We start from the raw sequence: 25,737 nt of genomic DNA, 5'->3' as shown, positions 1-25,737 counted from the left end.
CACAAACTGGCCCCCAGGAGGCTCCCCCTGAGCACCAGGAGCACTTCTGTGCTGTGCGGGTGACGGAGCCCTGGCACAGGCTGCCCAGAGGCTGTGGGGTCTCCTCCTTGGAGCCCTTCAGAAGCCGCCTGGACGTGGTGCTGGGCACCCTGCTCTGGGTGTCCCTGCTTGGGCACGGCTGGCACCGGGTGGCTCCAGAGGGCCCTGCCGGCCTCAGCCACCCTGGGAGTCTGTGATAAAACCACAAAGAAGAGGCAGAGATAATGAACTCAAAGGAACTGGAACGAGAAAGGAAGTCAAAGAGGGGCATAGGAGGTTGGACCAGGAGATTGGCCAGAATGAGAAGCATAAATACCACACCAGCATCTCTGCTGCAGCCTCTGGTGGGGCAGCAGCTTCTGCTTCTCTTGCCTTCGGTCTACTTTGAGGCTTTATTTGTGCTGCCTGAGCCCACACAGCTTGAGGCAGCTCAGTCCTTTCTGTGCCCGTGGGCCCCAGGGGGAGGCAGCTGTTCCTGACGAGGAAGAACTGTGCCTTCACCCAACTTGCCTTGCCCCTGTTTGACAAGGGCTCCTGACAGCTGCTGGAAGGTAGGCCCTGCTTACCTCGGGCTATCTGGAAAGCTGCAGTGAAACAGCACAGCGTCGTCACGAACTGAGGCTCAAAAGTAAAAGCAGATTCCAAAAGCTTTCCTCAGCGCGGATCCCAGCAAGGAAAGGATTCATAACGAAGCAGTCACTAGCCATCTGAGCAGGCATAAATATTGATATTGCTTCTCACAACTAAAGACACGGTTTCTGCGGGATTAAGAACAGAAGGAAGTGCTGCCACGTGGGGGTTATTGCATGGATTTTCCTGGTTGGACTCTGGTAATCGTAGAGGAAAATGGATGTGTACTGTTACTGAGGAAACAAGCCTCTCAGGGAAGTGCAGCTTTTCCCCGGTGTGAATTTTTGCTGCCTCGTGCTCCCTCAAGTCAATTAACCTAAAACCTACAAATGGCACATGCCATGGCTCCGCACAGTTATTATATGGAACTTTATACAGTTGCATGTGGATTCAATAATAAACAGTGCAGGAATGGATTCAAGTTTATATTCCTCTTTAAATATTTGTGTTCCTATAATGGAATATTGCCCATTTTTCTCCATAGGTGCCAGCTTGCGTGATGACCTCAGTAAATACTTCTGGTTTCATCATTCTCAAGGGGACACGATGACAGTTCAGGATCCAAACCAGATGAATCTCTGTGCTGCTGTTTGGACTGTTGTCTCCTATGTAATTGCTGACATGGAAGAGATGTTGCCAAGGTAATAAAACAGCAAGAAATAAGATTTCTGTTCTTCAGTAAAGGTTGTGAGTCCACTAATGCATGTGGTCTACAGCTGTGGGAAATTCCTTTTTTTCACCCTGATTTTGCACATTATTGTATCTGTTTCCCTCAAAGTTACATACTCCTTTACACATTCCTGATTCTTTTTGCTGTTTTAATGTTTTCCATTTGTGATTTTCCATTCAAATTTATTTAAGTGCTTTTTAAATTTTCGATGAAAGTATGATACCTCTCTGTCATAGTAAAATATTCATTTCTATACAAACTGATCCTGTGCAGCAGGAAAAAATGTAAGGAAATAAATTCATTGCATCAGAATAATTATTGTATTGAGTTAGTGAACATGTTTATGAGTTATTTTCTGCCTTTCAATCTGTGCATTCATATGATATTCTATTAACAAAACAGCCTTTTCTACTTACTCTTTTAAGGCAATACTGTATTTTTCAGGCTCTAGGACAAATTAATCATAGAATCATTAAATGGCTTGGGTTGGAAGGGATCTTGGAAGATGATCTAGTTCCAGCCCTTCCCTGCTATGCGCAGGGATGCCACCTTAGCTGTTCTAATGGTAATATATAGTAAAATGGTCAGTTAATTGTCAAACTGGTAAAATGGTATGGCTTTAGATAGCTCAGTCAGCCCCTACTGCTGAATCTTAATAAAGGTTGCTTCATGCAAGACTCGGATAAAGCAGGACCTAGAGGATAGAAAGTCAATAACGGGATTTCCAGCTCTCCAGACAGCAGCAGCTCCTGTGTTTCTTTGGTCACCTCCCCATGGAAATCTGTGCCTGTCCTTTTCTTTCTGATGGAAAACTCACAGTAGTGACATGCAGAGAATTGTGTGTGGCAGTTTTTCTCTGAAATGCCATGTTGTTTCAGAGACAGCCATCACAGCTGTGATTTGTGACCTTCACTACTTGCCAGCTGATGTCCAAATGAAGTGTAAGAGCAGATTTTGGTTCATGCTGCTGAAGCCATTCACAGAGCTACCCCTGTCTCTTTGCTGGGATGCTCTTCCCTGCTGGAATTTAGGCAAGAGGACGCTGGTACATGAGCACTTTTAAGGAGGAGTGAACCTGGGAATTTGATTATTATATACTACCCTGTGGTTTGGTTTTGTTTGGTTTGGTTTGGTTTGTTGTTGTTTTCTTTGTTAGATTGGTTGGTTTGGTTTTGCTTTGTTTTTGCTTTGTTTTGTTTGTTTTGCCTTCCTGCTGAAAGATGTTTTATATTCAGAGTTTTGGAAGTTTCTGTAAAGCAGATAAAGACTGGTGTTGGGGAACATTTTAGAGCATATGATTTCTTCTCATTTCTTTGTGACATGGTGCTTGTTTGTGGTTTTAAATTTTACAACAAGTAGACTTGCTGATGTGACTAACTGCTGCAATATAATCAATGCAAAACAACGGATGTAACAAACAACACAGAGTATTAAACCAAATGGCAGGCAATCTCATGTGCTGTTGATCAGTTCTGTAGCTGAGCAATAGCTTAGTGATGGGCCATTCATTTTTATGGAATTAATAACTGTGATACCTGTTTACCATGATAAACCCCCTAATAGTGGTTTTACATCACATTTATTAAATATTTCAATTTTCCCTCCAGATCGTTTCAGGAACATAAAAGCTGCCTGAGATACTCTGCTATTTCTTTTTGAAGAAACAGTATTGAAATAAAGTTGGCAAAAATGTCCTATGCTTTCAAGGCATGTCGTGTGTGTGTGTGTGTTCATTTTTCCTTACTTGTTTGGCAAGAGCAAAGCTAGTGATGCTCACTGCTGACATGCCCTCAACTGTCTCTGAATCCAGCCTTTTGACCTTCATAGAATACATCAACTCTCTTCTGCATCCTTTTTCCTCAAGGTATGCTGCTGTCTACGTCAGAGGTTCAGAAGGGTTTTCAGTGAAGTTAAATTTATTGTTACAAGTCTTCACCTGTGCTCACCTGAAAACAGGGTTTATTTGTGTTTTTCTTCATTGGTGAAGGAAATCCTTAATTGCCTTAAGTCAGGCAGAGCATCTTTGGAATCAGGAGTGCTCTCTGGAGCGAAGAACAATGATGCTGTATGCACGTTGACTCCAAAATACATCCCAAGACGTGCTTGTTGGCTCATAGGTTAAATAAGATAGATAGGCCATAAAAATTAAAACCATAGTGCCCCCAAAGAAAATTTAACCTTCACAGCAACTTCAGATACGTAGTTCAGGATAGAATACTTGCAGAGCACATTTTGAAAAAAAATATATATATATATATATCAAGAATCAAGATTACAATCTTATTTTTATATTAACTGAAATTAACTTTTATATATAAAATATATGTGTATTATATACATATATATACATTTTATATATATATAATAACTTTTATTTCTGGATTTGATTTTTCAGAAATATTTTTTTTTTCCTTATAAAATCTGGTTTTGATTAAAATAAGACATGGTCTTTTTGATTCACCTCTTCTATTTGGTCTGATCTGCAGTAGTTCTCAGATCTTAACTTTTGGCTGTTCACAGCGCTCTCCTGATAACCTTGCCTGTTCAAAAATTTCCATAAATGGAGAGATGTTAATAAATTTCTTTCCTTTCCCAGTGGGTTTTTGTACCTGCTGTGCAATGGCTCATCATTATTCCTGCTCAGTGAAGCAATTCTGCTGTATCAATTTATGGCAATTAAACATATATAAGTTGATCAATTTTCAATTCAAAGAACTTCTTAAGTGATACAGGTCTACCAACATAATTTTCCCTTCCACTTGTACGCCACCTCTCATCTTTGAGTAACCTGGTTGTCTTACTTCAGTTGAGAAAATAGTAGTTGAGAATATTATGTGTATATCATTGTCAGGGTCACCTGTCATAAATTTGTGCTTTTGGTAAGTATTTTGACGTCGTTCTAAGATAAAGAGACCATGTGTATGTTTCCCACTGATAAAATAAAATGTTGTCAGCTTTGGACTAGATTGCTTTTTGCCTGCAAAGGTCTGTGAGCTTAGAGCTGAAAAAAGAGCAGTAGTATTTAAATATGTGTCAAAAAATTTAAATTTCAAATAAACATTTTCCTGAAGGTATTACAAATCTCTTGCATCTGGTGAGAAGAAGGGAGGCCCCTGGGTAGGCTTCCTTTCTGCTACAACTCAAAGCTTTCAGACACAGTTACAGAGGGACGAGTCAGATACATAATTCATTTACCCGACCAGACTATAGCACAAATGCTGATGAAAAGTCTCTTTTCAATACTGCATAAAGTAACATAGGTAATTTTGCCAGTAATAAAAGAAAAATTATAGGATTGGGAACAAATTTGCTGCTTTTGTCCTTTGTGTGTCAAGACATTATTGGAATTTCACTGCCACTCTTTGAATGATTTAGTTTTATATGATCCCACAAGAGTTTTACCTCTTAAAATAATTAAAACCAAAGGAAGGGAGTTATTTCTTTGGGCCAAGAGATGAAGCTGTTCTTCTGCTTTTACACTGCAAACATCTCTGGCTGCATATTTAGTTAGTATGCTTCCCCCATGACAATTTGAGACACTTCCATTTACCATGAGTAAATATCAAGCTGATCTTGATATCTATATCTGTCTCATGAAATATACATACCATCTAAATGTGCCCAAATGATTAATTTACTGCTGTGTAATGATTAGCATAAAAATCTCATCACTGCACAGGATAGAAATGTTACCACTAATCGCTGGTTGAAGTGAACAATGTTTTCTGCATAGAAATTAATGATGCATGCATCGCAGCTTACCCTCGAATGGGAAAATTCAAGACTTTCTGGAAGAGAAGCTTCTTGAATTTGTTTCTTCTCTTTTCAACTAAATGATATGAGAGCCGGATCATGTATGATAGAAAGGAGTAATATTTTGTGCAGTTACTTCTGGAAGTTGCAGCCCCTTTGTATGAAGGTTTGGCCAGCTACAGAACTGTGATACGTAATCACAGTTGTTTCATAAATACATTCGGCTAGCACCTGATGGAGGCCTTAAGGCACCTCCTTTCTTATTAATCTGCTTTGCCCTTGGAGCAGGGACCTCCGTGACAGCTTAATATCCAGCTCTGTTTTTGGCTCGCAGTTTGATTTCACTTCAGGACAGACCAGCCTCCTTTATTTATGTTACATTTTTCTTTTCCAAGGCTTTTTGGTCTTTCACTCTGTCTTTCTCAGTGTCTGTACAGTGATATGGACACTAGGAGTGACTGACTGACTGAGAAAATCTGCACATTTTATGCCTCGGGGCTCAAGAACTGCAAGGTACAGTTGAGATGACTCTGAAGAGCACGTTGGTGAGAGCTCCATCAGGGCCACCACTTGCCCTTATCACTGGCTACGGTACTGGCAGGCAGAGCTTTGTATGGAAACTAAAGAGGGAAGCTCCAGAGGAGAGACCACAAAAATTAGAGCAAGATAACACAGAGGCAGGGACGATGGCTTCAGGTACTGGTTTTTACTCTGCTGTGCTGGGTGAGCAGAGAAGCACTACCTGAACCTGCCTCAGATTCAGTGGTCAGTGGTGGCAGTGATGTTTGTCCTATTCTCTCATGCTTGGGGTAGCCTGAATTAACAACCCAGTATTAAAATTCACGATGCATGTGAAATGCAAGTTCGCAGCAGAGTTGAGCTCCCATTGGAAGACAAGAATAAGACATAAGGGATGTTTAGCCACATGAGAATTCATCTGTAAAATGTGTGTGTTTTAGGAGTTACTATTTGCATATGCATTACTTGTATTATTTTCTTTTGCATTGCTATTTGCATCTGCTATTTGTCATGACAAACAATAAGAAACATTCCTGATAATGGTATTTCGAAATAGAAAGTGGTCGTTACGTGTATCTGTTTTAAAGCAATGGCACTTTGCATCCAGGAGGGACGTGGGACAATTGTGTGTGCGTCCATTACACACATAGCGCTATTTATATATTTCATTTCACAGTTGTGCACTGTCACACACGGACCAAGTCTCTTTCCCAGTCACCGCAGACTACTGGTGATTTTTCAGTATTATTGTGGGAAGCCTTTTTTAATGGGAAAAGAGAGTAAGTCATTTATATTTTTTACCCCAAAACCGCACAGCCAGTCAGTCCTAAAGCTAAGTTTAGGGTACAGAAGTTCCTACATTGCCCAAAGCGTACTGCCTGTAAATGAGATGTCACTCTCTTTTTATACTGAGATCATTTTGAAGCTGAGGTGTAAAATTTTGTGCAAAAATGATGTTTTTGAGTCAGTACACAAATTCAAGAGAAAGAGATGAGAAAGTCATTTTTATGTTTTCCATCATCTGAAAAACTTACTAACTTCTGGAAGGAAGATAAGGAGGTCTACACCCTTTATATGAACCTTAAAAGCTATTCAAACATAGCAACACCCCTTTCCCTCTCTATGCATAATACAGGAAAGCTTTCTTATCCTGAAGGTTACATCTTCGTTTCTGCTTTTTATCGAAGTATATATCTTACCTGCAGAATTTACCAAAAAAATACAATAAAATAAAAATCTGGATTAAGAGAGTGGCAACTATATTCTTTAGTCTTAGTTGGAGCTGAGATAAAAGTACTTGCATGCATCTTGGTAAATACAAAAAGTCTTGTGAATGGACTGTATATTTAGGAGTCTTTAAAATGTGATTTCACTGCGGTTCTTTGTGACTTGTGTTATAATTTCTGGAATTTTTTGACTTCAGTTTTGTGAATATGATTATTCAATATTTTACTTACCCTAAATCATCTCTACCCCTGCCTTTTCTGGGTGTATTATGTCAGTGATACAGCTGCAGAGAATTTGTGTCTTATTGCCTGTACTTAAAAGCAACTTTCCTGTTTCTTTTATACTTCAAGTTGTCATGTTTGATTTTGCTTTAAATTTCTATCACTAGGACAGAAAAGTATCAAGGCTTTTAGTATCATATACAATGTAGAGAGGCTAATGATTGCTCAAAAGCAGATAACAAAATATCTACATTTTTAAATAAAATTGCCATGCTGTTGTTTCTGTGCCTGTTATCAAGCTTTAGCTCATCAGTAAGTTGAGTTTAATAAAAGGAATTACTAGAAAGCGAGTCATGGGACATTTAACCATGCAGAGTTTAACAAGCATAAATCACTGCATAGTTTCTGAATGGAAATAAAATGTTGACTGCTCTACCCCTCCAAATTGCTCCTCGTAGAAGCAGAGAAGGCTATAAATATCTATAGGGAAGTGCATGCTTCTCTTCAGCAGTGATTCTCAATGCTGAGCTCTGCACAGTATTTATTTTAAGTCTTTATAATGTAGCCTGAACCTCGACCATGAAATGTCGAGAAGCAAATGCACACTAGTTGTGAATTCCTATATGCCCTTTTTGGCATGGTAAACAGGATATAGCTCTGCTGGGAACGGAGCCTGGCTTTAATATTACTCTCCCTCCGTGCAGGGGTCCTTTTGGCTGTAAGGGAAGCTTATTGGAAGGATAAGTATGAGCAGCAGAATTAATTACCTTAAAATTTTGTCTTGTTAGTTCTTCATAAAATGATGAAAATGCATTTTTATGTACAAATACCTTTAGCTTGTTTAAAAGCTGACCTTAGTTCTTGGCATGTGAAGTTGCTGAAACCTGTCTTTGTTCATCTCATAAAGAGTAGTGTTTCCATAGGTATAAGATCAAATATTTCAGTAAACTCTGTGTAAGTACCATATGCATTAAACAGCAACCTATCAACGTTGTAAAAATGAGACTATTAAGAGACATAAATTTCTAATTATAGAGGATTCATTTGGCAAGTTGATAGAAGGGACTGGACTTGATAGAAGGAAGTCTAGGCTTTTGATTAAAATCTTCTTTCAGATATGTCACACTGAGCATTCACTTGAACTCAAAGGACAAATTAGAGCAAATCTGCGTCTACTTGTCTGTCGATCAAACTCCCAGCAGTGCGTGTTGGTATCAGCAGGGGCTGCTCCGCAGGAGGCTGGGTGGTTCCAGATTTCTCCATCCCCTACGTGTTTGATAACACACTGCGTGTGCTATATTCCTGGCTATAAGTACTGTGGAAGCTTGAATTTATGGGGTGAGGACCACAGGCATTTGCTGGGAATGTTCTGCAAGAAAAGAGTGATACAGCTGTGCCCGACACCGGGTCTTTGTGTTATAAATAATAAACCAGCCGTTGGTAGCTCAGCCACTCGTGTCAGCCTGGGTGGTTGCCCCATATCCCATGGTAAGGGCGGCCACCCCAGGCCTCACGTAGAGAAAAGAGAACTGAAGATTGATTGACCCCAAGCTCCTTCCACACAGCTAATGCGGGATCACCACAGAGACCCCGCTCAGCCCCTGGGTGCAGAGGGCTGTTGCATCCATGGCACTGAAATGGGAGGAGAGTTTTCATGCTTGGTGACTGTGTGTAGGTGAAAATTTATTTATTTATTTATTTTCCACTCCAAATGGTTGAAGTTCAGGAAGAGCTTGGGGTCACAGGCTCTTTTTTTTTTTTTTCCTCACAAATAGCCTGAATTATAGTTCAAACTGCAGCACTTGTATGTGTTTTAAACTTGGATTCGCAATGGATTTGTAATATATGACATTGTCATCACACTGTGAAATCACTGAAGTCGAATACTTTTCATGTTCCGTATCTCTGCGTTTCAGGCCTGTGTCTAAACAAGCAGGAACAGGAATGGCTGTCAGTGGAGTGCTTGACGGTATCTTCAAAGCAGAAGAACTGAGTAAACATTTGCTGTGTGTGCTTTATTAGGTGTCAACGAAAACTTTATCCCTCCCATCCTCATCTGTGACGTGATGGATGGGGAAAACCTTACTGCTCTGTGTTTCTGCCATGGTTAGTCGAGTTGCTGCTGCAGTACTTCTAAATCTGTTTGAGGTGTGAGATTATACAAGACATCAGGATTTGGCAAACATCAGAGGGGTTGCAAATGTACTAACGTTGTTTATTGCACGGTGTTTATGATCCTTTAAAACAGAAGTTTTGGAGTTTTGCACTATCTGCAGAAATGTTATAGTGACCGGCTAAAGCTTTCGGAGATCTCTGTTAGTTGTAAAATAGCAAAATGAAATTAAGACCTGTTTTTTTTTTAACTTATCAATTTTAGATTCCTCTGTAGAAAAAAAAAAAAAAAAAGAAAAAAAAATCAGCACAGTATAAAATAGCTGTAGGAAGAATTCCCAGAGTTCTTTTGATTTACACTGACTAAAAATATGAAGAAATGAAGATAGAAGCTTCAGATAAGCATTGGTCACGTCAGTAGGAATTTCTTTTAAAATATTTGCAAATGTGCACAGATGGTATTGGGTGTTCTGCACTGTAGCAGGGAAAGCAGTTTTCCCAAAGTTATTGTGATTTCTACAAAAATCCTTCTGTTGCCATTAATCCCCAGCATTCTAACAAGCTCCAAATTTACTGCCATGCGGTAAAAATCTGCTTTCTGGCCACTTTTTTTCCTTCGGATCAGCTCAGTCTGGTGGTTTTAACATAGGACAATAAAGCAGGAACTCCCAAGCCCTAATCCTGACTCGGTAACCATCTTGCTGGGTGGTCTTGGCACACCCTACAGGTACGTCTCCTGTGTGGATTTAATCTGTGAAAAATACAACCAAAAAAGGTCTATTTCCTAGACTGGATGCTATCAAAAGCACGGAACACTGTTTGTTCAAATGAGGAATCCTTTATCTTTGGTCATAACCCGAAAGCAGCTGAGGTTTTGGCATCACGTAATTACGGTCCATAGGTGAGTTAACTTTGCAACTAAACAATAACAGCTTGGCTAGAATCTAAATACCGTTGTGGCCTGACTTCACTGTGACTGATTCATAGTTTGGAATGGAAAACATACCAGAATTTTGTGGGGTTTTTTGACCTCAAAACAGATGAAACCTTGGAGTTGTGGAGTGTTTTCTGTTGGTTAAAAAATTGGATCCTCTGCATGTGAAATTGTAGACCTTTCCCTTCAAAGACCTGAGCAGAGACTTCAAGAAAGTAGCATCAAGAGGAAAAAATAGAAACGTTTAGTACAAAAATCATCATGCGTAGTAATACCGTGAGCCTGTAAAGAGGGAATGTATTCCAAAATTGAAGTGTTGGTTGTTTGGCTGTTTCCAAAAATGAGAGTTAGGTTCCACCCTTCTGCGTTATTCTGGACAAAAATCCACACAAAGCTTACATATGCTGCTTCTGTTCATGGTGGTTACGGAGCCTTCAGTACAAATAATTAGGAGTCATCCCTCATAAAGTATTACAAGTTAGTGAAATGTCAGAGGATTTCCCTCTATGTTCAGTTTTATTACAAATTCTTTTACTTTCCTTTCCATTTCCTTAGTAGATACAATTAATGACACTGAAGGCTTCTCAGGGTATAAATTAAAGTGAGAATTTGAAGTAATGCCAGTGGCTTAAGAAGACTGTTTACTGATAACTCTGTTTTCAAGCTCCTGAATACATCAATTACTTGCTTTTTCACCTGCCAACCCCTGCCTCCAGATTTGATACGTGGTATTAACTGCATCACTTTGCTAAAGGAAATTACAACAGAACTTAGTTATATAAAACTGCTCTTTGTACTTTAGGTGAAACTAAAATTCAAAACGACTTCACGGCCTCAAATACTTTTTTCCAAATGCTTTCATTAAAAGTCAATTTCAATTTGTGTCACTAGCAATGCGCATATTCACAATTCACACAGCCAAAAAACAAAGCAGCATGAGGAGAATTTATTCCTCCTGCAGGCAGTCAGGTAATCCAAATGTTTTGGGGAATAAAGTCGAACCAGCAATTACGTACAATGGATCTGAGATGCTGCTCCCCTCTAAACTGGAGTCAGGCTCCAGATTTCAGAAACCACATCAGTTTGCCAGCAACGACCACCGAAACCAATTTAATGCCACATGACAAAGAGAAGGAATGAACACCGTATTTATGTCTTGCATTTAGTGTGGAAAAATACCTCGACATCTTTAGGGAAATGGGATGTATAAAGTAAAATGCCAAGAAGTGCAAGTGGGAAGATGAGAAATTCGTAATGCGCCCACGTACAGTAACATAGCACTATCGTACCTGAGGCACTCAACTGTTCCGTGAGCTGGAAAAAATAAAGAGGAAACTGAAGACCAAAATGCCTACTTTTAGTGCAACTACATAAGAAGTTAGAAGTTTGAATCCAGGAAACACTCCAGTTGCCTCAGATGTTGTTATAGGACCAAGACTTGGGCTGGCTGATGGCAGGCTTGGAAGTTTAAAGCAGCTTTAAGCAGACCTAAGCCAGCTGGAAGGAAGAAGTGTACAAGTGATGGGTTCGTTACTGTTCATCACCCAAGTAGGTGAAAATCAGCTGATCTCGGTGCACTTTTATTAGGATTCTGGTTCAAGGGAAATTGGAAACAACAACCCTTGGTGCCAGAACTCTTGTACGAAGTTGTGGTTGGAAACTGCAGTGTGTAATATTGCTGTAGCAGGGCTTTTCATCTTTCTTTTTCCTTTCACAGAGGATTGTTTCATGCAGTCAGTTCTGAGTCTTTTGTCAAGGTTTACTTTAAAGTTTGGAATTGATGGGCTTCCCACTATTTCCCCTGAGCAAGTTTTCTTTGCAGCGAATCTCCTCTGCAAACTTCTTGGAGCTTGTAACTGACCAGTGGGATAACACTGGTGGTCAATGTGCTTGCACAATCTTCAGGCATAAAAAATCTGCCCTTTGATTTGTCATCTAGGAGAAAATGGAGTTTGTGTGACTGCAGATGTTGATGATTTATTTATATTGCATGCAGTGATTCTTAATTGAAGGAAGAAAGGGAGAAAAGCCCAACTGTTTTGCTGCTTCTCCAGCTCTCTGAGGTCAGCTGCCTTCGTGGGATTTCAGCAGCAGCAGGAGGATAACAGGTGGAAGGAAAACTGCTGCATGGATCATGGGGGCAGTGCTCTTCGGCCGTCATATCACTGTGCTATTTGCCTTCAGTATGTCACTAAAAATTCAATATCTCAATAACACATCCAGAGCAGGCTTGCGAAATCCAAAGGGCATTTCTGGCTCACCTGTCTTTATAGAGGAGACTCTGAAATGTCCAGACTTGCATCCCTTCCCCCCAAAGGGCTTTAGGTAGGACTGTAGGTTGCTATCTAATACTTCAGTGTAAACAACAGGAATAAGAGTGCATCAAAGATTGTTTTTACACTTTAATCTTTAGAAAGAAAAAAATGATTGCACATTTTTGATCATGGGTGAAGCAAAAGATACTGCACAGTTGAAGTGACACGTTTTGCAGCAGGAGAAAGGTGTGGTTGTGGGAGATAAAAGGAAGGTGCACATTTTCTCACTACTGAATTTTTCTGATGATGTATCTTACAGCAAATCTCTCTTTCGTGTTTTAAGGATTCATAATTCAGGTCAAATTAAATAGTCAGCTGATTTGCATTTTAAAGAATAGTGTGGTTAATAAATAGAAAGAAGATCAGAGAGCTATGATGTAGCATGTCCTCTGAAAGTTTCTTAATGGCAGTTAATGAAGAGAACTTCAGAATCAATACATGACTTTCCTGGGAGCCGACGTAAAGTCATTAAGACAGGAGTAATATAATGCAAGCTAGGGTGCTTGCAAGAATTCAACCATTTGCATCCTGGGCACTTTGCGTCTGAGGTAAAAGATCAAAACTTCTGCGAAGCAAAGTGTTACAACAGTCTAATTTGTGCAAAACAAGAGCTTTCACGAGAAACTGAAAATCATTCCCTCAAGGTGTCTGTATCATTTTGGCAACATTTCACAAAAAGTTGCATTCTCTTCTTGACTGGCTGCAGAGAGATAGACGGAGTTTTGTTTTGTTTTGAGAAAACTCGCTGCTATCTTCCTTTGTGCTGTGTGAAATGAAAAGACTGTTGCTGGCACAAAGGCCAGCCCTGCCGTGAGTGCTGTATACTGTTTTTCATTGTGTCGCTTAAAGTCTTTTATTTCCCACCTCTCCCCACCTCCTAGACCTAGCTACGAAGCCCAACAAGACCTCAAAGCAAACAAGATTTTAATGCAACAAAAACAAAACCCAGCTATATTTTAAGACTTTAAAATATTTTTCTTTCTTCATTCGCACAGCTACCTATTTACCCTCAAACCCAGGCAGTCTCTGTGGTTCAAGTTGTTTACATCAAGAGACTCCTCTCCATCCCCATCTTCCAGTGGTGCTTTCTGGGCACTTGTATTAACTGTCATGTACTGGTGCAGCTTCGTGGTGTTCTGGTGCAATGTAGAAAAGTCTCATTACAACTAGAAAAGCTCTTGAAATTTAATTTTTAGAGTTTTTTTTTTTTTTCATTTTTTTTTCCATGTTGCTTCCTTTGGGTTTGGATGGTGATAGGCAGCGAACATCCCTTTAATCCTGACTGTGTCTTTGGGGAAACAATAAAAATAAATAAATAAATAAATAAGTAAATAAATAAAAAACACAGAGAAGTTGCCCAGAGAAGCTGTGGATGCCCCATCCCTGGACGTGCTCAAGGCCAGGCTGGATGGGGCTTTGGGCAACCTGGGCTGGTGGGAGGTGTCCCTGCCCATGGCAGGGGGCTGGAACTGGGTGGGCTTTAAGGTCCCTTCCAACCCAAACCATTCTGTGAGTCTGTGAGTCTATGAAAACAACCAGAGGAAAGCCTGTCCCTTGAGACTTGAATATAAACAAGTGCTCCCTGCTGGGACTTAGATTTGGCATGGCACTAGGGCTCAGAAAGGATCAGCGTTACAGCTTGCAAGCCAGTGACTGGCATGTGTTGCTCCTCAGACTGAGGGAACTTCCACGAAGTTGGACACTGAGCACAGCTTTCTGTGCTGTATTTTCCTCTGAGTCTCAAGTCTGAAGAAACCCCATACTCTCAAAGGAAACTCAGTTATAAAACTGCTGTTTCTCTTGGCTTCATGGTGAAGATGTGGTGGAAAAAGTAAGTTCCTCAGTGAATTTAGGTTGTTGCTATATATAGACCTAGTTCTGTGTAAAAACAGAGGAGATTTGGGAAACCTGATAAAAAAATTAGAAGGCACAAAGCCAGTTACAATCATTGTGATTTTGGGTTTTGTCGAGGAGAACCTATAATGTATTTTATGGAGTATTTAGAGCTGACATTTTAGTAAAGCCAGTTGCAGATCTTGAATGCACAGAGCCAGGCTAGCTCCACTCACTGCCAAATTCAAACACTTCAGCTGCTGGGCCTTCTCCACAGTCATCTTGCACTAATGTACTGTAATGCCTACCGTTACACAGAGTTGTAGAAAGTGGTGCAAGATCACACTAATATCTCCAAAATCAATATCTGAGTGAACTGTATCCATTTAGTGGTATCGGCTGACCCTTCCAGCTGAATGGCTGGAAGCAGCCATTTGTAACTGAAATCCATGTTTACCCAAGATTTTCTACTTACTTGAGAAGCAATTGTAGGTTAATGGTGCCTTTGGCTGGCCAGCCCTGAAGTAATCCCAAACGGTCCCTGGCATTGGCTCCTGGTCCTTTGGAAGGACCACAAGTGAGGGCTACCATCGCCTGTGCAGTTTCTGAAACAGGCTACAGCTGTAAGACACCAGGGCTGGAGAATAGGAGTTTGCTGGCTTCTGGCCATGGGATTTGTTTTCCCAATAGGCGAGCAGCTGCTTTGGCTCCACATGGAGGTGTAGGAACAGCAGTGGGTCTTTCCACAAGTCCTGAGATAACCCGTGTCAGCACGGTGACAGACCAGTGGGTGAGGCACAGCCACCATCCCAGTCTACCCGTTTGTAGTCTGAAAGATATTCCTTGGCATTGCTTCCTTTCCAACACTGGTAAAGGGAATGTTAGCAGTTTCAATGTTAATGAAATATACAGCAAAGTACAAAAGTGCCCTCTGTTTGTTAGATGATGCTGTAAGATGTGGAGTGTTCTTATATCAGGTGTATTAAACATAAAATACAGATCTTGCTTGCAAATGCATATTGCAAAGACTATCATGTTTTCTATCCTGTGCTAAAGCTTATTAGATGCACAAGGAAGATATTTAGAGACACATTCCTGACTTAAAGTCACTGGTACCTATATGGAGGGAGGTAAAGCCTGACAAAAATCAGACCATGCAGTTCTAGAAGTTATTAATTGCACAGGTTGGTTTAATTTAAATGCATTTTAAAAAAAAAAAGTGTTTTTTTACTTATTTTTTTTTGTAAGAACATGAGAGTAGGTCTACCCTTTTATTTATTTACGTATAGGAAGGAGTTAGCTGAATGTAGGCAGCAGCTGCTTTGATTGGCCTAGTAAACTTTTTTCCATGTGTAAAAGGCAGTGTAGAAAATATACCGAGAAGTTCTTGGAAGAGGAAAGTAGTAGGGAGAGGCATTGTGAAAAGAAGCATAAAAGAAGAGCCAGAACAGAGTTTATTTGTCTAGTTCATGTAATTCCCCAAGCTACAGACTCCTGCTTTGCAGATAAATAGAGCCAGGGTCTTCATTCCTCCCCATACGAGCAGGAAGAAGCTATGCACCACACAGAGCCTTCAGCAGCATCCCTGAGCTCAGCTGCACCCACACTACATTTGTGGTTTTGTTGTTGTTGTTGTTATTTTCATATACAGATGAGAAGGAGAGGATTTTCCTTCTGCCTTCTGCATTTGACTTTTTCTTGTGTCAGAGATATAATGGACATCCAAGTGAAAACCAGGCTGCAGTGCAAGATGATTGGCTGTGTTTAATAAAAATAAGTCCTTGATCTTTTATTTTTATTTTACTTGCTCGTAGCAGATGCTGTAGAAATCACAGATATTTGACTTCTTCCAGTTTCTTCTGCAGTCCTTTGGAGAAGGAATAGAGCAGACCCCTTCATGCAGCTTTTCTGTTCTTCACAGCAGGAGGCCCACATCTCACTGGATCATCTAAGAAATATTGCATTATCAGCTCCTAATCACGATTCTCAAGTAAATAATTAATCTGAGAAGCAACTGAACATGCTGGAAAATTTTGGCCTGTGCAGTGGTTGGAAATAAAGGCAGATCTTACTGGAGATCCCTAGAAGATGTGACATTTTACATATGCACGTGAATGTAGGTGGTGACTCCCAAATGAATGTTGAATTCTTTAAAGAAGGAACAAGTAGTATTAGTTATAATTAAGTAAATGGATCTGTAGTGTGTTAAGGCCTAGTGTTTGGGATTTGGAGTTCAGAATGGATGCTTTTGTTTGACTGCCGATGGTTTATTTCCCTGTCAGGAGTGCCCATGGCTGCCCTGGGAAAGGATTCCCAGCTGGGGAGAGCCCAGGCTGCTCGTTTTGCTGGGCTGAGGTCAAGAAGTGTCCTCTGTCTTGGGTGTAGGTCAAATCCCGGAAATGAAGGATGCTGGTGAAGGAGAGCGGGCAGTTCTTCCACCTGCAGAGAAGTTTTCCACAGCAATAGAACTTTCCGGAAGAAAACAGAGGCTGTGAGCCTTTATCCAGTCACCTGCCAAGAGCCCATGTTCTCATCGCAAACTCCAAATTTCTTTTTGTATGCTCTGGAAGTGGGTATGGAGTGTATGACTGCGATGCATCACATCATGGGAGCAGCGTAATTTAACATCTTTGTTGGTGACATGGACAGAGAAATTGAGTGCACCCTCAGCAAGTTTCCTGATGACACCAAGCTGTGTGGTGTGGTTGACACGCCGGAGGGAAGGGCTGCCATCCAGAGGGACCTGGGCAGGCCTGAGAGGTGGGCCTGTGTGAGCCTCGTGAGGTTCAACTAGGCCGAGTGTGAGGTCCTGCATCTGGGCCAGGGCAATCCCAAGCACAAATACAGGCTGGGTGGGGAATGGATTGAGGGCAGCCCTGACGAGAAGGACCTGGGGGTGGTGGCGGATGAGAAGCTCAACATGAGCCAGCAACGTGTGCTTGCAGCCCAGAAAGCCAACCGTACCCTGGGCTGCACCAAAAGCAGCGTGGCCAGCAGGGCGAGGGAGGTGATTGTCCCCCTCTGCTCTGCTCTTGTGAGACCCCACCTGGAGCCTGCGTTCAGCTCTGGGGCCCCCAGCACAAGGACATGGATCTGTTGGAGAGAGTCTTGAGGAGGCCATGAAGATGACCAAGGGGCTGGAGCACCTCTCCTATGCAGACAGGCTGAGAGAGCTGGGGTTGTTCAGCCTGGAGAAGAGAAGGCCCCAGGCAGACCTTACAGCGGCCTTCCAGTGCCTAAAGGGGGCTACAGGAAAGCTGGGGAGGGACTCTTTGTCAGGGGGTGTAGTGATAGGACAAGGGGCAATGGCTTTAAACTGAAAGAGGGGAGATTTAGATTACATATAATAAATAGATTCTTCATTGTAAGGGTGATGAGGCACTGGCACAGGTTGCCCACAGAATGCCCCATCCCTGGAGGTGCTCAAGGCCAGGCTGGATGGGGCTTTGGGCAACCTGGGCTGGTGGGAGGTGTCCCTGCCCATGGCAGGGGGCTGGAACTGGGTGGGCTTTAAGGTCCCTTCCAACCCGAACCATTCTGTGATTCTGTGCTTCTGTGATTCTATGCATGCACTGATCAGCTAGGACCATGTTACAGACAATAATTTTGTTCCAGGAATTTCTGACAGCATTTGTTGTTGTCGTTTGTTTTTCACAGCACTAACATATTAATCGCATTAGGGAGTGTAACAAAAACCTCAGCTGAATTGACCCAGTCTTCCTGTCTTTTCAAATCTCTCCTACCATAATGCACTGAAAAATAAAATAATTTGAAACAATAAACTTTCATCTCCTTCCCACACCTGCATTCAAAATTAGAGTAGGCCTGCAGGTCCTAATTATTATGATAAGCAATAATTAATTTAGATACCTATGAGTCACCATTAAAACTTAGAGATCTCTAGCACAGTAAGTCTGTGTATGTGCAGGTAAATGCCATACAGAAAATCCAGTCCTAGCGGCGCTGAAGTTCTGTAAGCAAGGGAAAAACTTTTAAACTCAAATGATCATACTGGACCTGTGTTTTGTGTACTTGCTGTATAAGGCAAGCCCTTATACAGATTGCATATACTATTGGCCATACCTGTGAATAGCCAGATACGATCTCAGCTAAGTTTCCAATTTGCTTCTAGCCTCCCTGTTTTTTTTTTACTTAGACAAACATTTCATTAACTTCAATGGGAGCACAGTCCAACCTTAGCATCAGGCCCTGGGATTTAAAACTGCAACTCTATAATTAAACATACATTAAAACATCCACTAACAGTTTTGGTGGTGATGGTTGTTTTGTTAGTTTTTATGATTATTTTTTTTAACGTTTTGTTGTTGTTGCTTTTGTTTGTTTGCTTGCTTTGTTTCTAAGTAGTTGCACAAAGAATACTGATTAGAAATCTGAAATGCCATTGATTTGAACACTGTTTGGGGAACGATGGGTGGGAAAGAAATTGCAGTGCAAGCTTCACAGTGTGTACTTCCTGGCTTGCACAGTACATGCCTATAAAGAGAAATTGCTGTGGAATGCCTTTCCTGCAAAATAGCTCCATTTTCATGCATTGTAGAGCTTCATCATCTTCTCTTCCTGGGCTGTATTACTTTACATCCATATGAAACATTTTCAGTATGTAATTTCAGCAGGATCTCCACAACTGATTTCCTTTTTATTTGTCAAGACATTACTTTTTTAATCATCTCTGTTAATGAAATATTCCTACAAGATGATGTAAAATAAATTAACCTGATATCAACTCATATTCTTGTATGTGAATGGCTGAGTTCAAGGTTGCATTTTTTGTATGACATAAGTATCTATAAATGGATATAAGAATGCGGTTTGATTACATGCCACTTAAAATAGCAAAGATGTTACAACTGGACCTGGTGGAAATTTTCTGCATGAATCATCTTCTTTTTTCCCCAAAGAAGGAGTGACATTTATGGAAAGAATTAATTTCCTTCTGAAGTTTGGGAAGGAAAGAGAATCATCACAAATAATCACTTAGGTATTTCCAGATTTGAGACTTAAATGGTTTTTATTCCTTCATTTTTTCTTCATTCATGGGGATCTTTCTTCTCCTTTGCAAGTGGCAGAGTAGGTCTCTGGGCTATGAGATTCTGAGGTCTTATTCCCCTCTCACCAACTTTTCAAACAATGAGGATATAGAAGGGAAAGTTCAAAGGTAAGACTCCTCAGATATTATCTATTCTAATGAGTTCAGGAGAAAACTTACAAAATCATTTTCAAAATTCTTTTTTATGTATATTGGTTTGTGGTGTTTTTGGATGTTATGTTTCTTTGAAATTGTCCCCTATCTGTTTGTTTCTTTTTCCCTTTATTCAGCTCAACCTTTTGACAGTATCTTGAAATACCAAAACACAGCCTAGCATTAAATTATGCTATGGTGAAATTATAAATATAATGCAACAGATTAAACACAGGTGGACTTAGAGTTGCAGCAAATCTCTGCATTTTAAGCTGGATTTCAGTCATATTTAGAGCTGTGATTTGAGTTGCTACATGATAGGCTAAACTTTTCCCTGTTCGTCATCTCGTGCTGCCTGTTTGCAGTCTGTAATTACCAGCTGCATCTCTGCCTGCCTCTCCCAGCCGTGTGGAGTCTGAGCGCATTGCTGATTCTTCAGAGCTGGAGCAGTCACAAACTTCAGGCTATTCCTATTACCTTTGCCCAATATCCAGTTCATCATCTGTGATGACCAGTTGAAATACTGGGTCCCAAAATACAGCCACTCCTCTTCTTTCCCTCCCTTCTCTCCCTGAGGGTCCCTCTCTGATCAAGCAGCCCTCTGCACTGTCCTGGAGCTGAATGTCTCTACCCCCCGCTCGGACCAAGCCCATGCTGGCACAAAACAATTCAAGGCTGTTTTTTCTGACAGTCTGGGCCCTTTGCACACAGCACAGAGTATTTCCATTGCAACTTATTGATTTCTGGTTAAGTGTGGCCTCCGTTTATAACCCTTTGCTGTTTAACAGCCCACATTAAAGGCCGTGTAAATTCCTTCAGAAATACCAGTGGATCAAAGGAAAAGCCAGAGTGTTGATTTATCCTATGGAAGACACAGGGAAGGGACACAAGCTGCCTTCCCGTCCTCTGCAGAGGAACTGGTCACAATCTCTCTGTCCCTAAAGGGCTGGTCCCACCACCACCAGCAGAGGCAGAGCCTTCAGCTGCTCTGAGATGTGGATGCCTTGTAGAGAAACACTGGAGCAGAAGAAATTCATGAAGGGGGATCGTTCCTAAAGGCCTCAGCCAGACCATACCCGAGTGAGTGTGTGATGTGCCCATGTTGACCCTTCCAGGCACCAGCAAGCCCCAAACCTGCCCCCAAATCCAAGATCCACATCTAAAAACACACCACAGAGCCTGCAGGGAAGTCTGCTGCCTTTGCCTATATTCCAATATGTTTCCATTGTTTGAGTTCCTGGGCTTGTGACAGTTTTCTGCTGAGGTTGGCCTTATGGCTGGTCCAAGACAGGGCCTGAGGGGCTCAGTCATCCCTCGGAGCTTTGGTTTCAACTGGATGCAGCAGAAGCACAACCTGAAGGTCTTATGGACAAAGACAATGCTTAAGCTTTAGTCTTCACTCTGCTCTAGCCAGCACCTGGGAGGAGATGGGAGAAACCTCTCTCTCCCCATCATGACCACCAGTGGTCAGAAACAGGAGGGCTGGAAAAGGAGGCCCGTAGAGCAAGGGTATGTCCACTATCCAAAAAAGTACTGCTACCCACAGAGGCCATTCTGTCCAACAGAGAGGAGCAAATGTGGTGTTTGGAGATGAAACCACATATTCTGAACTAGATTTCAAATACGGACTGAAGACCAGGCTAACCAGTACCTTATTTTGAGATAAGACAACATTTTTCTTGTTGCATGGGCCTGCACACATGCACATCACTGTGGTTTATCAGCCTTTAAGTTGGTCCGAGAAATGGGGAGGTGAGGCCAGGATGGAGAAATAAGAGTCAGAGATGCTGTACAGCCAGAAGAATGGTCCATGAGCAAACCTAGCTGTTGCTGCAGTCTTTTCATATGTTGTCTTCTGGCAAATCAGTCAAAACCAGAAGATGGTGGGCAGCCTTGCTGAGCCAGCCAATTCTGGCATCTTCTGATTTGTAGCTGTGACCACAGTGTAGTAGCTCACACATCACTTCTGTGGAGGGAACATCACCTGGGCATCCATGTGGTAGTGGAGGGAGCATGTTTCCTGCAGGCAGTCTGCAAAGGGAAAGCCAAAAGGGCAGATTCTGTCACGATACCCTCAAGAGCATGGTGAAGACAATGTGTTGGGTTTGGCCTCTGGGACACTGCAGGGGCATTCTTACTGTGCAGCCACAGCAAAGACGGGTCAGGGTGGGGACGTGGCTTTGGGGTAGGGTGGCAAGAACTTGAGCTGATGGGTGGGACACAGCATGGGTTGGAGGGAAGCCGTACAAGCAAGGAATCAGAGCAGTGTTTCTTTTTAGGACTGTCACAAGTGCAGCGGGGGGTGAGTTCTTTTGAAAAGTGCCTTCCACTAAAGTGCTGATGAAGTATTTCAGAAGCAAGCTAAGCAAAACCAAACTAACTAGCACTGGGAAATAGGAGATCCTTATGGACTGCCCACATTCTTATTTCACCCAGCACTTTAGCACCCAGATATCTGATATTTTCTCAGTATGGATGGTCCATTGGAGGTGGAGGGAGACATAGGTGGAGAGCTCAGCCTGGTGGCCAGGAATCCCCTGTTCACCTCTGCTCCATTCTCTCCTGTGTGGCCACGGGCAACTGGTTGACCTGAATTCCTGTCTGCCTTAATGGGGGACACCTCCCAGTGGAGTTATCAGGCTCAAGTCATGTAGAACTTGTAGAAATGCAAACTATCTTTATTTCGTGTTTATAGGATGGCAGGAACCTTCACTGTTACGTGACTAATATGGATGGCTCCATGTCTGTGGGTTGCCTGAAAGGTGGATCCGTTGTTGACCAGCAGCAGCACTTATAGGAGATTTGCATCTTGAGAAGAGTTGAGCTTTAAGTGAATCATAATTTACCCTTGTTACCCTTGGTATAACACAGAGTTGTGTGCTGCTACTTAAATATCTTTAAGTAAAAGTTTTGGTGCAGTAGATTCGGCTTAAAACATAGCGAGTTGCTGTGAGGGTATGGCATGAAAGGGAAAGTCAGGGGCTTTCCCACCAGCCCAGTACTGTCTATAGGAGGCAGCTCAGGAGAGGAAAACCTCTTGCTCTAGCACAGCCAGGTAAAGAAAGAGGTCTCCTTATATCACACCTTTTCCTGGGCTTTTCTGGAGCCCTCTCAGCTTTTGCCACTAGCCTCATGCTGACATCCTGAGGGATGCGGAGGAGGGGAGCCTGCTCTCCTGAGCATCCCCAACACTGGCTGGGGAGAGCAGTGGGCCCTTCCCCTAGGTTTCACTGGGAACTGCAGCATTGCAGTGCCCAGCTTCCAGGTTGGAGACCTAGGGCACAGCTTGGGCTGCAAAGGGGATTTGGGGCAATGAGCCGGGCTGTCAAGGTCCTGGTTGGCTCCCTGGCATGCCTTGTGCTGTGAGATGTTTCTGTTCTTCACGCAAAGGCTCTTATTAGCAATGGAGGAATCAGTCTTCATTCATAGGTGGGAATAGACACCTGGAAGAGGCCAGGAGGCTGCAAAACACTTCTGAGCATCTTCAAGGTAAAAAATACTGAGGCAGTGAGTGTTATCTGCTGGTAACAGAGCAGAGAGGGAACACAAAACCAAGCGGATGGGACAAGTGCACTGTAGTCAGCTGAAAGTGTGTGAGGAAATAGCTGCATTATTATTAAAAGACAGATGCACTGGGGAGTCCAAAGCCTAAAAGTCCCTTCATTATCAACCTAAAGGCTCCAACGAGCTGTGGCTAAAATATGAGATATCAGCCCAACAGGTCTGTTTATACAGACTTCTCCAAACAGATCTCCTGTCAGAGCTTTTGCTCCTGCAAAATCTTTCTTTTCTCTTGTGTTTTGATTTCTTTCATCTTAAAGGACATTCTGCCATTTCCCAATCTGTAAATAAAACTCGCTCTGATAAAGGTCGCCAGCTCAGTCTCCGGGAAGAACTGCCCTGCAATGAAAGGCAAAGCCAATTCGGGACTTGCCAGCGCTGCCCTTTGAAGCCTCTGCTGCCAAGGTCTAATGAACATTGTCCAGCTCCTGGCACCTGCTAAACCTGCAGGAACAGCAGATCTTCCCTGTGCAATTATCCTGTGCAGCAAAATCAGGATTTCTGGAGCTTTATAATGGGTCAGGAGAGTGCCATGGTGGGCAGAGTCGAAGTGCACCAGGAAAACATCCCTAGTGGATTTGGTGGTGCGTGTTTTGCTTGCCATGCATGCTGCGTGTGTGTATGCTGGAGTGCAGCGATCCCCTGCCAAAAGCCAGCTCCTTTGGCAACTCCTGCCTGAATTCCACGGGAAAATATTTGGCAAATCACACGCTGACATGTTTATCTTGTTAGCTGTCAGGATGAGTAAGTGTGCAAGCTGAATGCTATCATTCAGCTTGAATGGAGAAATAGCTACTGCTCATGAAATCTGACACAATAAACATATTTTCAAACATGGCTTTTGTCGGATGGGTATTTATCCTGTGTTCAGCCCCTGTCATAAGTGACCCTAAATGGACCTGTGCTCACTGGCAGCCCCAAGACCCAGCTTAGGGCTCGCTTGGTGACACTGTGCAATCCCGGGACAACAAAGCGACCCTGTTGCTTGCTTATAAATGACGGATTGAGTTAGCTCCTGCCCCGGCAGATATACATTTACATGTCTTCTAGCATCTAATTACACAGAAGCATCCCACAGAAAGCTCATATTTGGGCTTTTAATGCTAATCCAATAAAAAAAGCAATGCAGCCATTTCAAGATAATTATGGCATCAGCAACCCCCTGCCTGCTTGCAGGCAGGCATTCATGGGAACCCCTCGTGGGTGTTCAAGCAGTGTGAGAAAATAGCGAGCGCATTGAATCCCATTTCTGTGGCACAACCATTTCAGTGTGTTAGAGTACCTCAGAGCTAAGAAATCTCTGAAACATCAACATTTGGTTTCCTGCTTGATCTGAGCTGGCCTCGCCTGAGGCAGGGTGTGATACCATACTGCTCCGTTGTTTTCCAGAATTAAGAATAGCGAAGCTTGTCCGATCGGCTCCCTTGCCAGCAATATCAAAGTGCCTCATTCACATTAAAAGCTTCAAGCTTTGGCCCATTTCCCTTCTGATATTGACTTAAAGAGGAGCGGGAGGAGGAAACAGAGGATTGAAGGTTTCCTCATCTCTGGCCACTCGTCCTTGCTCTGCAGGGCGAGTTTTTAAAGGGATGGCTTGGAAAGTTCAGTGCAGTGCGTGCATGAGAATGAATGTGTTGCTCAAAAACCTGGGCCAGCCTTTTAGGGCTGCCAATATTAAGCAAGCAAGTATGGGTCTAAATCAGAGGTCTGCGCAGTAGGATAAGACCAGAAAATCAGCACAAGCTCTGGGAAGGCAGCATGGAGTCACACAGCTCAGAAAGAAAAATGTGGCATGCCGATGTGAACTGGCAACGTGGCGAAAGATTAACATTAGCGGTGCTGTGCTCTACATCAGCAGTGGCAAAGACATGCAAAAGACAACTTTTTTTTAAACTTGTTTTTTTTTCAGCTCCAACCACATCTGATGTTCTGAGAACCTGAAGGGTGAGAGACCAGCACCTGGAGTCAGGAGAGGCCTGAGATGTCAGAGGATGGTATGGAAACCACAGCTCCTCCTGGCCTACACCAGCAGGGCCGCCCTCCTCTGTTACCCCACTGCACACCCCCTGCGTCCCCACCTGGTCCTCTGCAGAGGAATAACTCTTCCTGAACGAGCAGCTACTCCACATTTTTTTTATCTGCAGAGGTCAATGTGTGGCCTGCACCATGCAGCACTGGACACCACATCTCCTGCGGCTTCCCTTGTGAGATGTTCCTCAGCCCAGGGACAGCATCCACATGAAGCAGAGCATTACTGGAAGCTCTGAGGAGCTTTTTTATGTTTGCCCACCTCAGTAAATCAAAGACAGCACCGTTCCTCACATGGATGTCATTTAAATTAGGGTAAAGTCATGCATGAGGTTTCTGCAGTAGATGACACCATGGTTGCTTCGCATCCCCTTCAATCTTTCTCAGCAAAAGTCTGCAAATTTACCCAGTTCAGCTTATGAACTGCAGGACTGAGCAGCACCTACACCTTCGCGTCGCTCAAACTCTCTTTTCTCTCTCTGGGCATGAATGCTAGCCCCTTGTGTGCTACTGAATGAGTAGCAGGCAGGAGACTATGGCCTGGTGAGTTACGCCGGTAGTCCTGACATCTGACAGCTAGCGTGGGCTTCAAGGGAAAGAGCAGGTTGTGCTGGGACAGGAGGACAGATCCGATGGGAGAATCTACTTTTTAAGCTGAAGAGACACGGGTTAACGTGTCTGCCTGAGCCCAGGTC

The 25,737-nt window shown here is 42.6% G+C and overlaps 1 protein-coding gene across 9 annotated transcripts in view; it reads left to right on the top strand.

Moving 5' to 3' along the window:
- CPQ (carboxypeptidase Q) overlaps positions 1-25,737 on the top strand; it is a 256,599-nt gene that overhangs the window by 160,104 nt on the left and 70,758 nt on the right. For 2 of the 9 annotated variants that reach the window (XR_014579383.1, XR_014579384.1), the window contains exons 8-9: positions 1,154-1,310; positions 24,924-25,008. Coding sequence is in view for 6 of the 9 variants with exons in the window: in XM_083823351.1 (XP_083679477.1) it covers positions 1,154-1,310; positions 16,536-16,638 (260 nt within the window). In the remaining 3 variants the exon portion in view is untranslated. Of the gene's footprint in view, positions 1-1,153; positions 3,050-16,174; positions 16,501-16,535; positions 19,288-24,923; positions 25,065-25,737 lie in introns of those variants that run through there. The other 7 variants (XM_083823348.1, XM_083823351.1, XM_083823347.1 and 4 more) reach the window with 7 other exon arrangements.

Source organism: Anser anser (assembly GCF_964211835.1).
Source record: "Anser anser genome assembly, chromosome: 2".
Classification (NCBI taxonomy): Eukaryota; Metazoa; Chordata; class Aves; order Anseriformes; family Anatidae; genus Anser; species Anser anser.
Note: the sequence above shows the minus strand (reverse complement) of the source record. Positions and strands in the feature narration are given on the sequence as shown.